The sequence below is a fragment of the Gobio gobio genome, assembly GCF_949357685.1.
Source record: "Gobio gobio genome assembly, chromosome: 5".
Taxonomy (NCBI): Eukaryota; Metazoa; Chordata; class Actinopteri; order Cypriniformes; family Gobionidae; genus Gobio; species Gobio gobio.
The window spans coordinates 49,176,632-49,192,833 of NC_137101.1; the positions used below are offsets into that span (position 1 = coordinate 49,176,632).

Sequence of the window (16,202 nt, forward strand, 5' to 3'; positions counted from 1 at the left end):
GGAGGAGAAGGGACCATCCTGCTGGTGGTGTGGAGGAGAGAAGGGACCATCCTGCTGGTGGTGGTGTGGAGGAGGAGAAGGGACCATCCTGCTGGTGGTGGTGTGGAGGAGGAGAAGGGACCATCCTGCTGGTGGTGTGGAGGAGAGAAGGGACCATCCTGCTGGTGGTGGTGTGGAGGAGGAGAAGGGACCATCCTGCTGGTGGTGGTGTGGAGGAGGAGAAGGGACCATCCTGCTGGTGGTGTGGAGGAGAGAAGGGACCATCCTGCTGGTGGTGTGGAGGAGGAGAAGGGACCATCCTGCTGGTGGTGTGGAGGAGGAGAAGGGACCATCCTGCTGGTGGTGTGGAGGAGGAGAAGGGACCATCATGCTGGTGGTGGTGTGGAGGAGGAGAAGGGACCATCCTGCTGGTGGTGGTGGGGGGGAGGAGAAGGGACCATCCTGCTGGTGGTGGTGTGGAGGAGGAGAAGGGACCATCCTGCTGGTGGTGGTGTGGAGGAGGAGAAGGGACCATCCTGCTGGTGGTGTGGAGGAGAGAAGGGACCATCCTGCTGGTGGTGTGGAGGAGGAAAAGGGACCATCCTGCTGGTGGTGTGGAGGAGGAGAAGGGACCATCCTGCTGGTGGTGTGGAGGAGGAGAAGGGACCATCATGCTGGTGGTGGTGTGGAGGAGGAGAAGGGACCATCCTGCTGGTGGTGGTGGGGGGGTTGGGAGGGGAGAGGTGAATGTAGGCGTCAGCATCTGCAAACTCAGACATGTGTAAGTACCGATTTTTTGTACAGCAAGTTTTTGCACATGATTGGAGAGATGCGAAGGTAATAAGTGACGTAACAATTGAGTCTTCTCGGCAGAACTTACGCTAAAGCTTTCATTTCATGAAAAATGCAAAAGATTTTTTATTTTTTAAAAACACATTAAGAAAATAAACCCACAAAGAGACCGGGTATTGTGCAAAACACTTTAATGAAAAGCAAGAAGGAAAAAAAAGAAGAAAAAAAGCCCCTCAAAAATAAACTTCATGAGGATGAGTGGATGAGTCCAGGTGACTAGGCTGTCATGCTTAAAGCTGGTTGGGATCTGGGGACTTGGGCATAACATGTAGGAATTCACTGGCAGGCTCCCATGTGTCATCCCAGGTTTTGCCACTGTAAAATAGTGCAAAAAAAAATTTCATTAGAACACAAAGAGAAAAAAATCACTGTTGGGTTCAATTTAGAGAGCTCATTGAAATGTATTGATGCTTGTTAAAGTAGCATTAACCCTGGTTAAGCCCAGTGGTGGAATATAACTGATTACATTTACTCAATTTACTTAATAACAAATTTGAGGTACTTGGACTTAATTGGTGTATTTTCATTTTACACTTTTTTATACAACATTGCATCTCACAGGAAAATATGGTACTTTTTCCTAAACTACAATTGTCTGGCAGCTCTAGTTACACAATTTTCCATACAGTTTCTGTACATTGAAATCCATGTATTTCCAAATTTCCTGATTTAAAAATGTTTCTAATAAACTGAGGGATTAAGTTGTCATTGGTGGGATGAGGAAAATGTTATGTCATCTACAACAGTTTAGAACACAGATCTTATGTTTGATGTTCTTATGTTCCTTTAAAAATAACATTTCCAGCACATACAACTGGATTCTCCATCTTAGAAAAACTAAATTATGACACATACGAGTTTCAGATGCCGAAAGATTAATTTATGTGTGCATGAATCACTGCTACTTTTGTAATGCATTACAGAGTGGATGTCCTGCAGGCTCAATAAATAAGCTAGTTCAGAGCTAGAGCTAGCCGCTATACTTACTAGAAACAGAAAACATGATCACATCAGGACCATTTTATTTTCCATACATTGGCTGTCTGTCAGCTAATTTTAGAATTATATTAATTACCCAGAAAGCACTGAATGGTCCAGCTCCTCATTACCTATAATCCATTGTGTTAATCAAAAAATTCCAGGATCTTACAAATAGAATTTTCTAAATGAAGACAAGGAGGTAGATCATTCTCCCATTTGTCTTTAAAATCATGGAATAGTCTTCTGAGCATTTCAAATTAGGACACACTCTCTCAGTCCAGTCTAAAGACACTACAGATATTCTGATTCTGAGTCTGAATTTGGAATGCTCGGAAGACTATTCCATAATTTTAAAGACAAATGGGAGAATGATCTACCTCCTTACCTCCTCCATACTTTTTCATCATCGGAATGCATGTCCTAAAGGTTACAAGGGCCTACCTGCCAGATCTAACTCTTCCAAATGCCTCCCCCTCATCGCTATTTGCTTCTGAGTACTGACAATCGACCTCACAGTTTTTCTAAAGGCTACCACAGAAGATGATTTACTGACGAGATCAACTACAGGACCGGGGAGTTTTCTCTTGCCACAGACAACACTGACATGAACTTCCATGCTGCTTGCAAGAAACCAGTTGAACTTTGCCTATATTGTATTTGTCATGGAATGGACTAATTTGCATCGCAATGGAATTAAATAATTAATAAAACATGACTTACCACACAGTGCAAGGCAACCAGTGGACTCTCAATTCGGCTTTCCCCTGCACACACAAACACAAGTAATAAATACTCTGTTTATGCAATCACTGAATAGGGCATAACATATTGTTGTATTATCTTTGAAAGGTCGGAATCAGCCATTGAGACAAGAAAGCAGCCTTGCAGAACATATTTTACCACATTTATCCGTTCCCCAGTTATACGATCAAAAAGGAACACCTTCTGCCTATTACATTTTCGGCAACCTGAAATGATGAAAAGACAAGGAAAGTTTTTTAAGCCATGAATGCCATGCTTAGTAGCTGAATCCGTCCATATTAATAATTTCACATGTGAGGTGATATGCAGTCCTTTCCATTCATGTCAAAGTGAATTTGTCTCTGTTTATGTGAATCAAGCAAAAAGTACAGGATTGGTTTTCCCAAAGTCCTCTTAGCTTAAGTCAGGGATTGACATTAATCACCACCCTTGGACATTGGCCACAGCTAAATAACTAAATACTGTAAACTGGCTACAAATGACTCGGTAAGCCGATGAATCTAATTTACATTAAGTCAACTGTGACTGGGAGCAAATTTATTAACAGTGTAGAGTAAGTATGTACTATGCAAAAAGTTACCTTTTCTTCTGGTTTTCACACGTGGCCCCTCCGGATTCAAAGACGTGGCAATGGAAGAGGCAGATGGAGGAGAGACAGAGGCAGAATAGCGTGAAGAGGTTGAGGAGTTTTCCCTTTTCATCTGTCGCAAAGACAGTGGTGGTGGGGAAGAAACTGGAGGAAGAAAAGTAGAAGAGGAAGTAGGAAAGAGAGAGGTTGGAGAGAGTGGGGAAGACAGAGGAACAAGGTCAAGAACAAATACGGTCTCAGACTCCGCGGCTTGACTCTCCTCCGCGGAGTCTGAGACCGTATTGGTTCTTCCTGCTTGACTCTCCTCTGTGGCGGCTTGACTCTCCTCTGTGGCGGCTTGACTCTCCTCTGTGGCGGCTTGACTCTCCTCCGCGGAGTCTGAGACCGTATTTGCTCTTCCTGCTTGACTCTCCTCTGTGGCGGCTTGACTCTCCTCTGTGGCGGCTTGACTCTCCTCTGTGGCGGCTTGACTCTCCTCCGCGGAGTCTGAGACCGTATTTGCTCTTCCTGCTTGACTCTCCTCTGCGGCGGCTTGACTCTCCTCTGTGGCGGCTTGACTCTCCTCTGTGGCGGCTTGACTCTCCTCTGTGGCGGCTTGACTCTCCTCCGCGGAGTCTGAGACCGTATTTGCTCTTCCTGCTTGACTCTCCTCTGTGGCGGCTTGACTCTCCTCTGTGGCGGCTTGACTCTCCTCCGCGGAGTCTGAGACCGTATTTGCTCTTCCTGCTTGACTCTCCTCTGTGGCGGCTTGACTCTCCTCTGTGGCGGCTTGACTCTCCTCTGTGGCGGCTTGACTCTCCTCTGTGGCGGCTTGACTCTCCTCTGTGGCGGCTTGACTCTCCTCTTTGGCGGCTTGACTCTCCTCTGTGGCGGCTTGACTCTCCTCTGCGGCGGCTTGACTCTCCTCTGTGGCGGCTTGACTCTCCTCCGCGGAGTCTGAGACCGTATTTGCTCTTCCTGCTTGACTCTCCTCTGTGGCGGCTTGACTCTCCTCCGCGGAGTCTGAGACCGTATTTGCTCTTCCTGCTTGACTCTCCTCTGTGGCGGCTTGACTCTCCTCTGTGGCGGCTTGACTCTCCTCTGTGGCGGCTTGACTCTCCTCTGTGGCGGCTTGACTCTCCTCTGTGGCGGCTTGACTCTCCTCCGCGGAGTCTGAGACCGTATTTGCTCTTGCTGCTTGACTCTCCTCTGTGGCGGCTTGACTCTCCTCTGTGGCGACTTGACTCTCCTCTGTGGCGGCTTGACTCTCCTCTGTGGCGGCTTGACTCTCCTCTGTGGCGGCTTGACTCTCCTCTGTGGCGGCTTGACTCTCCTCCGCGGAGTCTGAGACCGTATTTGCTCTTCCTGCTTGACTCTCCTCTGTGGCTTGACTCTCCTCTGTGGCGGCTTGACTCTCCTCTGTGGCGGCTTGACTCTCCTCCGCGGAGTCTGAGACCGTATTTGCTCTTCCTGCTTGACTCTCCTCTGTGGCGGCTTGACTCTCCTCTGTGGCGGCTTGACTCTCCTCCGCGGAGTCTGAGACCGTATTTGCTCTTGCTGCTTGACTCTCCTCTTTGGCGGCTTGACTCTCCTCTGTGGCGGCTTGACTCTCCTCTGTGGCGGCTTGACTCTCCTCTGCGGCGGCTTGACTCTCCTCTGTGGCGGCTTGACTCTCCTCTGTGGCGGCTTGACTCTCCTCTGTGGCGGCTTGACTCTCCTCCGCGGAGTCTGAGACCGTATTTGCTCTTCCTGCTTGACTCTCCTCTGTGGCGGCTTGACTCTCCTCCGCGGAGTCTGAGACCGTATTTGCTCTTCCTGCTTGACTCTCCTCTGTGGCGGCTTGACTCTCCTCTGTGGCGGCTTGACTCTCCTCTGTGGCGGCTTGACTCTCCTCTGTGGCGGCTTGACTCTCCTCTGTGGCGGCTTGACTCTCCTCCGCGGAGTCTGAGACCGTATTTGCTCTTGCTGCTTGACTCTCCTCTGTGGCGGCTTGACTCTCCTCTGTGGCGACTTGACTCTCCTCTGTGGCGGCTTGACTCTCCTCTGTGGCGGCTTGACTCTCCTCTGTGGCGGCTTGACTCTCCTCTGTGGCGGCTTGACTCTCCTCTGTGGCGGCTTGACTCTCCTCCGCGGAGTCTGAGACCGTATTTGCTCTTCCTGCTTGACTCTCCTCTGTGGCGGCTTGACTCTCCTCCGCGGAGTCTGAGACCGTAGCTCTTGCTGCTTGACTCTCCTCTGTGGCGGCTTGACTCTCCTCTGTGGCGGCTTGACTCTCCTCTGTGGCGGCTTGACTCTCCTCTGTGGCGGCTTGACTCTCCTCTGTGGCGGCTTGACTCTCCTCCGCGGAGTCTGAGACCGTATTTGCTCTTCCTGCTTGACTCTCCTCTGTGGCGGCTTGACTCTCCTCCGCGGAGTCTGAGACCGTATTTGCTCTTCCTGCTTGACTCTCCTCTGTGGCGGCTTGACTCTCCTCTGTGGCGGCTTGACTCTCCTCTGTGGCGGCTTGACTCTCCTCCGCGGAGTCTGAGACCGTATTTGCTCTTGCTGCTTGACTCTCCTCTGTGGCGGCTTGACTCTCCTCTGTGGCGGCTTGACTCTCCTCTGTGGCGGCTTGACTCTCCTCTGTGGCGGCTTGACTCTCCTCTGTGGCGGCTTGACTCTCCTCTGTGGCGGCTTGACTCTCCTCCGCGGAGTCTGAGACCGTATTTGCTCTTCCTGCTTGACTCTCCTCTGTGGCGGCTTGACTCTCCTCTGTGGCGGCTTGACTCTCCTCTGTGGCGGCTTGACTCTCCTCCGCGGAGTCTGAGACCGTATTTGCTCTTCCTGCTTGACTCTCCTCTGTGGCGGCTTGACTCTCCTCTGTGGCGGCTTGACTCTCCTCTGTGGCGGCTTGACTCTCCTCTGTGGCGGCTTGACTCTCCTCTGTGGCGGCTTGACTCTCCTCCACGGAGTCTGAGACCGTATTTGCTCTTCCTGCTTGACTCTCCTCTGCGGCGGCTTGACTCTCCTCCGTGGAGTCTGAGACCGTATTTGCTCTTCCTGCTTGACTCTCCTCTGCGGCGGCTTGACTCTCCTCCGCGGAGTCTGAGACCGTATTTGCTCTTCCTGCTTGACTCTCCTCTGCGGCGGCTTGACTCTCCTCCGCGGAGTCTGAGACCGTATTTGCTCTTCCTGCTTGACTCTCCTCTGTGGCGGCTTGACTCTCCTCTGTGGCGGCTTGACTCTCCTCTGTGGCGGCTTGACTCTCCTCCGCGGAGTCTGAGACCGTATTTGCTCTTGCTGCTTGACTCTCCTCTGTGGCGGCTTGACTCTCCTCTGTGGCGGCTTGACTCTCCTCTGTGGCGGCTTGACTCTCCTCTGTGGCGGCTTGACTCTCCTCTGTGGCGGCTTGACTCTCCTCTGTGGCGGCTTGACTCTCCTCCGCGGAGTCTGAGACCGTATTTGCTCTTCCTGCTTGACTCTCCTCTGTGGCGGCTTGACTCTCCTCTGTGGCGGCTTGACTCTCCTCTGTGGCGGCTTGACTCTCCTCCGCGGAGTCTGAGACCGTATTTGCTCTTCCTGCTTGACTCTCCTCTGTGGCGGCTTGACTCTCCTCTGTGGCGGCTTGACTCTCCTCTGTGGCGGCTTGACTCTCCTCTGTGGCGGCTTGACTCTCCTCTGTGGCGGCTTGACTCTCCTCCACGGAGTCTGAGACCGTATTTGCTCTTCCTGCTTGACTCTCCTCTGCGGCGGCTTGACTCTCCTCCGCGGAGTCTGAGACCGTATTTGCTCTTCCTGCTTGACTCTCCTCTGCGGCGGCTTGACTCTCCTCCGCGGAGTCTGAGACCGTATTTGCTCTTCCTGCTTGACTCTCCTCTGCGGCGGCTTGACTCTCCCCCACGGCTTGACTTTCTGGTTGCTGTGCTGTGGAGGTTGCTATAATAAAAGTTTACTTTCATTTAAAATCTGTACATATTAACAAAGAAATATAAATGTATTCTAAATATTCATAATTTCTAAACCAAAACATTACTTACATTTTGTCAATATAAGTTCATAGGCCCTCCGCATCTTCTCCAAAACATTTTTAGTGACAGGAGTGGGGTGCAGATGGGTAATAATTTCTGCAACCCATTTATTGGAAGCCCTTTTATCTGGCTTGCCAATAAATAAAATCGGCTTGTACCCCACAGCTTCAAGTTTACTCACCTGAAATGAACAAAAGCAGTACATTTACATTTAGTCATTTAGCATTTAGTAATTTGTAATTTAGTGACTTACAATTGAGGATTAAAGCAAGCGAGTCATTGTGAATAGGTAAAAACAACGCAAGAAGTGCTCAAAATACAAAGTTCAGGCATTGCTCAGAGTAGCATAAGCCAGACAAGGGAGGGTTAAAGGAAAGGCAGTAATAACACATTAGTTAAATCCACTGAATTATTTGAAACATCAGTACTGTATAAAGCAATTTTAATTTAAAGAGATTTAATGGAGTTGGAGTACAATGCAAGAAAATGTGCCGTAACCTGTTTCATTATGATTATTTTAGAAGAAACATTACTCTTGAACTGTATACAATCAATGGCCAGTTTCAGATAAAGCCATTTATGCCATTGCCATCATGACTTACTTACTTGACAGAGAACACAACTTATTGTTACTCTTTAGCACAATTTATAGGTAAAGATGGATTCTTCCACGTATTAAATAATAAGACTATGTTTTTAAAGGCCAGATCACATTGGTACTTGTCTGATATTCAGTATGAGAAAAACACAGGCTTTTAGCTTCACTTCACGTAACACTAACTTATGAAATATTAACAATTTTACTTACTGCAATACGGGCCGAATCAATGATACGTCCGGCATTCCTGCATTTAAGGACAGATTTCCCCCACTGCCTATCCAGTGACACCACTTTTTCTTGTATTTTTTTTTTGGTAGACAAGCTTTCAAAGCAGACATGGCAAGATTTCCTGCTTGCCTGATTGGGAGTCTGGCAAGAAGGGCATGGCCTGAATTTGGGCCTTGTCATGATGACTAGACAAATATACACAAAAACAAAAAAAAACAGAAAGACTCACAACAAAGAGATGGACAGATAAAACAAATATATGTAGATGTAGAGAGAGAGAGAGAGAGAGAGAGAGAGAGAGAGAGAGAGAGAGAGAGAGAGAGAGAGAGAGAGAGACTGAGTACAGGTTAACAAAGTTAACGGACGGACGGACGTGGCTCTTAAAAGTGCCTTTGTTTGTGTGTGTGTGTGTGTGTGTGTGTGTGTGTGTGTGTGTGTGTGTGTGTGTGTGTGTGTGTGTGTGTGTGTGTGTGTGTGTGTGTGTGTGTGTGTGTGTGTGTGTGTGTGTGTGTGTGTGTATATATGGTGGGGGGTAGAATAAAATGAAATTGATGCTGCCAAATTTGAAGGACCTAAAAAAAAAAAGAAAAACAGATTTGAACATTTTACACCAGTATTCTCTTCATCTGTGCTGCCAGAATGGGCTAGAGTGTATGTGATATTGATTTTATACAGTTCAATACACAAGTTACTATTGTTAATAATTACATTTTAGACAAAAAAAATAGTAATGTAAGTTTTGCTCTATTTCTCCCCCCCCCAAAAAAAACAAACAAACCCACAGCAGAACTTTTAAATTATATATATATATATATATATATATATATATATATATATATATATATATATATATATATATATATATATATATATATATATATATATATATATATATATATATATGAATCAGTCAATAAGTTATGACAGCATTACTTATTACATTAATTATACACATTAATTGTTTTATTTCATATTGAAAACTTGTGATGAGGCACAATGTTGTAGTTATGAATTCATTTGTAAAGTTTATTATAGATTTATGTGGGTGTTTATTATAAAATTTTGTGTGGATTTTAAACAATTACTGGGCTGTAAAAAAACCAATCTGGCAACACCGTTCTTCATCTGAACATTTATAATGTTGGATAAAAGTTGTGGGCTAATGTAATACTGTAAATCTTACATTTCCCTATGATTGTACCTTGCATGATTATATACGACAAAAATGAACTTTCAGTATTTGATTAGCTAACTTTGCTAGCCTGTAGGTGTAGGAAAGCTAGGCCTATATATTTATTAATAATGTCTTCTATATCATTTAGCGTCATTAGAAATTACCACCTTACACGTCTAAAGGTTCTAAACACAACTTAGTGCCCTGATTCAACAGTTTTTGATGTGTAAATTTAAGAATAGTATCCACCTCTATTAATGAACTCTACTACTTACCGAGTGGAAAATCGCAAAAATCTCAATGGTCCTTGGGGTCGCCCCACAGTGACGTCAACATAATTAATTAAGAGGATTTAATAAATATAAATAATTAATTAAACACAACTTTGACTAATTGAACACAATCGTAGCATATTAAATATATATTTATTAACATCAACAAACCTCCGATTAAATATCCGTTATCCATCATGCTCTAGTTAAAGCATTGTCACTAATGTTACCCATGACAAGAAAACGCTTAAATGCTTACTTGAACGCGCCATGGAGGGTTATTAAACTCACCTATGAATGCTGTTTTACCTGCAGTTGAGCGTTGTCTTGGTTAAACTCACCTCTGAATGCCATTTTACCTGCGTTGTTAAACTCACCGCTGAATGCGGTTGCCTATGAACGAGCTAAACCTTTGCACAGAGGGCACTTTGATATCAGATTGCGAGGGGTTTTGAACATCAAAAACCAGTTGGAGGGCCAAATAAATATGATCTGGTGGCTGCCTTTTGACTAGCCCTGGCATAGATCATTTATTGTAGCCTATTCCTTTTAATTTTTATTTATTGTAGTCTCGACCCATTCACCGCAAACAACGGGCTGCGGTGTGCTTACCCAATACGTCAAATTTCAACGCCACAGGCTCCAGTTCAGAGTTCTATAGAAGTCTATCAGACTACCCTGCACGTCGAAAATTGACGATAAAGGTACGCCCAGTTCGTTGAAAAGTGACGACAAGGGGTCCGGGTCAAGCGTCCATATGTGACGAGTTGGGTGTGAGAATGTGTTGTTTGATAATGCGCTGCGAGAGAAAGCGAAACAAAAAATATCCGGCATTTATGAAATGCGCTTGTTACAATCAGGTTCTAGGGAGATGAAGACGGAGACGAAGTCGATGAAGATAACTCAGGGTTTTAATAATAAGTCTCAAAATACAGCAAACATGTGAAACAGTGTGCTCGTGCACAGACAATACCAGACAATGAACTGAAGACGAACTAGAACTAAATACACAGATGAATTAACACAGATGACGAACATCAGGTGACACTCAAATGACAAACAGCTGATGAAAATTAGTGTCCATGGTGATTGAAGATAGCGTGAAAACAGAACAAAGGAAGACATGTGACAGATGAGACCAAACTGAATGTCCATGAAAACAAAACCAAACAGAACATAACTGTGACAGCGCTATACACATAAACTTGACGCACCTTAAGTTTTATAACAAGCACAAACTGTGTTAAATAGTTTGAAGTAAAATGTATCTGTCCTACAGCACCGTTTTCTACTTTACCACAGTAAATTATGCAAACTCCTAATTAAAAGCAAACAAGGAAGAAACGTGTATAATCCCCTGAGAGACGTGAATGAAGATTTGGGAAAATAAATAAGAGATTCCTTGTCCAGTAGAATAAAATGGAGTAAGCCTATTGTTAAATTCATGGAAAATCGGGTGACCAGATCGCAAAACGTAGGCAAATCTTGAATTTGGCTCACCTTACAAAGCCTACCTCTCTCGTTCGCCATGAATAGGCTATAATATGTTTTCATGGCTGCGATGTAACATTTAATTAATTAATTGCGAATCTATTATTTATTTTGTTTAAGTTTTTTTTGTCCGACCAGCGCTGATGATACTCGTTTTTATTCGTTTTGTCACGTACAGCCCTATCGGTGGGTGACAAACTAATGTAATATGCGGACAACATTTTGAAAATAACATCTAATAATCTATAATCTTTTTAAATCTAACGATTTTGTACCGTATTCATGTAATTTTCTATACGTAAACGCTATCTCCCCCTGGTTTTCTGCAACTTAGCTGAGCGCGCATCCTGTATGTTTACAAACAGTAAATTGGTCTATTATTTATTAAGAAAATGTTGACGTAATTGCCAATAGTTAAAAACTAAAGCAGCACAAGCAAATCTTTTACGGCACAAACCAACACAAAAGATTGAGACTACTTTGCCGACGTTTTGCACTAGTACATATTCAATTCAATTAAATTCAAATTTATTTGTATAGCGCTTTTCACGATACATATCGTTTCAAAGCAGCTTCACAGAAAAAGCATCTACATTACAATTTAATTGATTTGTACATGTTATGCATTTCAGAATTGCACATATACAAGCACACAGATTAGCTAACTATCTATTATTAATCAATATAATAGCTATGGCATAGAAGTAAGAATACAGTTTGTTAATGAATAAGTATATAGATGAGCATGAGTGCGTGTTGATGCAGACATCCATTCATATGGGACGTACATTTATATGGGAACATGTGTAACAGAGTGATCCACTGAAGGCAAGCTTGCAGAACCCAAGTGCAGTTTATTTACATTAGGTGCATGAACCATCCATTAAACAAACAAAGACTTGACACATTAACTAAACTCTGAAACATGAACAGACAAAACTCACTATACAGCGGTTTCACAAACATTCAATACTAGACCAGGACACATGGCAAACCTGAGGGCTTAAATACACAAGGACTAATGTGTAGGATAAGGGACACAAGAACAAGCAAGACAATGAACCAATGATAGAACAGACAGAATCTCCTCACATTCTTCAGTTGCTTGTTATTGGAGTTGAAATCGTTTTAAAATCTTGCCTATATATTATATTAATGTATTCCATTAAGGAAAAGATAAATCATTACAATGCACAAAACAACGAGCCTGGCAACAAGACAAACACTGCAACAATATTATAGTAATTTTAATACTGACGTCCTCTTATTTAATAATACGACGTCATTTTTAATACAATCGATAACAGACGCAAGATGGCAGGTTTGTGTTTGTGTTTGAATGAATCAAGAGAGCATTTCTGCTGTGTAATACGTGAGATATGAAACTAGTGCCGGCAATAACAAACACCTGAATGGCACAATTGACCAATGAGAATCAAGTATTCCGGAGAGCCGTGTAATAAATGAATAAAGACACATTTAGAATTTCAAAGTCCCATCTTGAGCATATATTATTTTATTCCTTTTTTAACAACTGTACTTATTTTTTAGTTATTATTATTACCTGTTCATTCTTAACATACACAATCCCATATTTATGTTTTTACAGGATTTGGGGGATATAAGGTATCTATATATTATTTTATAATTAATTAGCAACATCAAATAAACATGTAATAACGATGGATCATAGCTATAGGCCATTTGGACATGACAAACAAGCTTGTGAAGTGAAATTATAATTTCCTATTGATATATGATGATCACAGAATTAAAGCATTTCACATCATGCAACAATCGTCTGAAGAGTGTGCATTCATCTGCCTTATGGCCATCATCTGTTCTCTCTGTTGCCGCTGCATCATCATAGCCATAGACTCCTCATGTCTCCTTTTGGCAGCTAACATCTCTGCAAACTCTCTAGCTCTATTAGCTTCTACGTTCCGTCTCTTGAACTCTTCAATCTCTTGGCTCATCCTGTCTGTTTTCTCCTTAAAGCCCTTCTCCAACAGATCGGCCTGCTCCCTCAGTTTACTGTCCATGGCACGCTCAGCCTCCTCTCTCTGGAGCTTCATCTCCTCATCCATCTTCTCCTTCATCTGTCTCATCCTCTCTTCATTACTCTGTCTCTCTGCTTCCATCTTCTCTTCGAGTTGTCGCTGTTTCTCCTCTTTAGCTTTGACTTCCTGCTCCAGGAGGGCTGCTTTCTCTTTTTCCTCTGGTCATTCATTGACAAAAAGTGAGGGAAGAAAAAGTATGTGAGAAGAAACTTAAACCATGATATTTAAGGGATCTATTTTACTGTAAAACTAGTGACAATTTTTACTTTTTTCAAACCGCCAAAAAAAAAGCAAACTTGTTACAGAACAAATGTCTATACACAATGTATTTTGCAGCCAAGGATGATGTCATTAGGTGCATTAACAGTTATTTGGTTCAATTATAATGTTATGTAAAGGAAAACTATGCAAGTCATAGCTGAATTCAAATTTTAAAGACATGGCACCATGCTTCTCGTCTGGAGTGTGTGACCCTCTTAAGGCAGAGAGATTTTGCATGGTAATACATTTTAAAAATATGATTCATTGCTCTAACATTGTTCTAAATATGCTGGTGTTTCTAAACATAATAATACACAGTTTAACTCTTCCCCCGCCAGAGTATTTTTAAGTTGCTGGCCACCACCAGCATTTCTGATCATATTCACAAATCTTTCATGGCCCCCAGAATATTTTGTTAGATTAACGGTGAATATATCAAAAGAAAGAGTTTTGCCGGAGGTGCAGCTGCGCTGTATGTCAGGGTTCTGACAGAGCCTCTGTTTTATGATCATGTTAGCTCACTAACAACCTAGACATTTTGCTTCTAAATGAAACGTGGCTAGAAGACAGCTGTAGTGCAACAGTCCTCAATGAAACAGCCCCTCCTAACTTTACTTTTATGGGTGTCTTCAGAGCGGTTAGGAGAGATTGTGTTGCTGCTCTATTGAAAAGTTGTCTATCAGTGAAAGCAAGTATCATTTGGTGATTATTTGTCTTTCGAATATCTGGGTATTGTGTTAAAAGGTGCTCCACGCATCCTGCTTATCATTATTTACAGGCCTCCAAAATACTCCCCAGCCTTTGTTGAGGACTTTACAGAGCTGTTATCAACAATCTCCTCTGAGTATGACTGTTTTGCTATTGCTGGGGATTTTAACATTCACATAGATAATGCAGAAATCAATATGGCAAAATAAATCATAACTGTTTTAAATACTTTTGATTAGACTCAGCATGTATACGAACCCACACATGATCTTGGACACACTCTAGATTTACTTATCAGTAAGGGTCTAAACATTTCATTGATTGTTATTAAGGATGTGGCACTGTCTGATAATTTCTGTATTTTCTTTGATATATCAATCTCTCCTGCCATTGAAACTAGATCTGTCTCTGTCAAAATGAGATGCTTAAATGAGAACACTAGTGTACTATTTATGAAGGCTATATCTCTAACACCAAGCATATCTACAGACTCTGTTGATTTTCTCCTTGACTCCTTTAACTCAAAAGATAAGAGTGTAATTGATGATATTGCTCCTGTGAACGTCTGGAAAAAGTGTTGCAGACTTAAAAGCACCTTGGAGCAGTGCAACTCAACAGCAGTGCAAATATTGATAAGACAATGCAGGAAATCTGAACGCATGTGGCGAAAGACATAACTTGAAGTCCATTATAACATTTATAAAGACAGCCTTCATGCTTTCAATGTGGAACTAAGCAAAGCTAGACAGACCTTCTTCTCAAATATTATAATCAGAAACATAAACAAAATGTGCACTCTTTTTGCTACTGTAGAGCCACAAAAATGGTTCCTTAAATGGTTCAGGTCATACTTAGAAGGGAGAGGTTATTATGTGAGTATAGGTGACCATAAGTCTGAGTGGACATCCATGACATGTGGAGTCCCACAAGGGTCAATTCTTGCACCAATCCTATTCAACCTATATGCTGTCACTGAGCCAAATAATGATAGAGAACCAAATTGCTTACCACAGCTATGCTGACGACACCCAGATCTACTTAGCCCTATCACCTAATGACTACAGCCCCATTGACTCCCTGTGAAAATGCATTGATGTTAAAAACTGGATGTGGCAAAACTTTCTTCAGTTAAACATAGACAAAACTGAACTCACTGCATTTGGAAATAAAGATTAAATTCTCAAGGTGAACGCATATCTTGAGCCTAAAGGTCTGAAAACAAAAAATCAAGTCCGGAATCTTGGTGTGATTTTGTAGTCAGACCTGAGTTTCAGTAGTCATGTCAAAGCAATAACTAAATCAGCTTACTAGTTCAAAAATATCACAAGAATTAGATGCTTTGTTTCCAGACAAGACTTAGAGAAACTCTTTCATGCTTTTATTACCAGCAGGGTGGACTATTGTAATGGTCTTCTCACCGGCCTTCCCAAAAAGACCATTAGACAGCTGCAGCTCATACAGAACGCTGCTGCCAGGATCCTGAGCAGAACCAGAAAATATGACCATATCACACCAGTCCTCAGGTCTTTACACTGGCTTCCAGTTACATTTAGGATCGATTTTAAAGTACTGTTACTTGTTTGTAAATCACTCAATGGCCTAGGACTTAAATACATGGCAGATATGCTCACTGAATATAAACCCAACAGATCACTCAGATCATCAGGATCAAGTCAATTAGAAATACCAAGGGCAAGGAGAGTCTGTTTTTAGCTATAATGCCAGCCGTAGCTGAACCAGCTTCCTGAAAAGATCAGATGTGCTCCAACAGTAGCCACTTTCAAATCCAGACTCAAAACACATCTGTTTAGCTGTGCATTTACTGAATGAGCTGTGCAACTGTACGTCCGACTGATTGCACCTTATCTTATCTATGTATCCAGTGTTCACTTTGACAGCAAATTTTGATTTAGTTTTAGTCATAGTCTTTTGACTAAAATGCCATTTAGTTTTAGTCATATTTTAGTCACCTGAATTGTTTTTAGTTTTAGTCTAGTTTTAGTTGACTAAATATCATACGATTTTAGTCTCCTAAAATCTACTGTAGATTTAGTCTCCTAAAATCTAATGAGTTTAGTTAAATTGTAATACATTAAGCATTTAAGCTCCATTTAATTTTGACATCATTTTGTTTTTGACATTAAAAATACACGAAAGAGAGCTCAATTCACTTTTTTGTTTGTTTTTTAAAAACATCTATATAGTTTTTATAACTTTGTATTTCTTTTAGTTAGTAGGCCATATCAGGTAAAGCTAAA

General features: G+C 42.7%; 1 protein-coding gene across 1 annotated transcript in view; it reads right to left on the reverse strand.

The window, feature by feature from the left end:
- Positions 1-1,061: 1,061 nt before the first annotated feature.
- LOC307126318 (guanylate-binding protein 4-like) overlaps positions 1,062-16,202 on the reverse strand; it is a gene marked incomplete at both ends in the record, with an annotated part of 37,078 nt that continues 21,937 nt past the window's right edge. The window contains 3 exons of the mRNA XM_079816782.1: positions 1,062-1,146; positions 3,155-3,307; positions 12,740-13,133. Of these exons, the coding sequence (XP_079672908.1) occupies positions 1,062-1,146; positions 3,155-3,307; positions 12,740-13,133 (632 nt within the window). The remainder of the gene's footprint in view (positions 1,147-3,154; positions 3,308-12,739; positions 13,134-16,202) is intronic.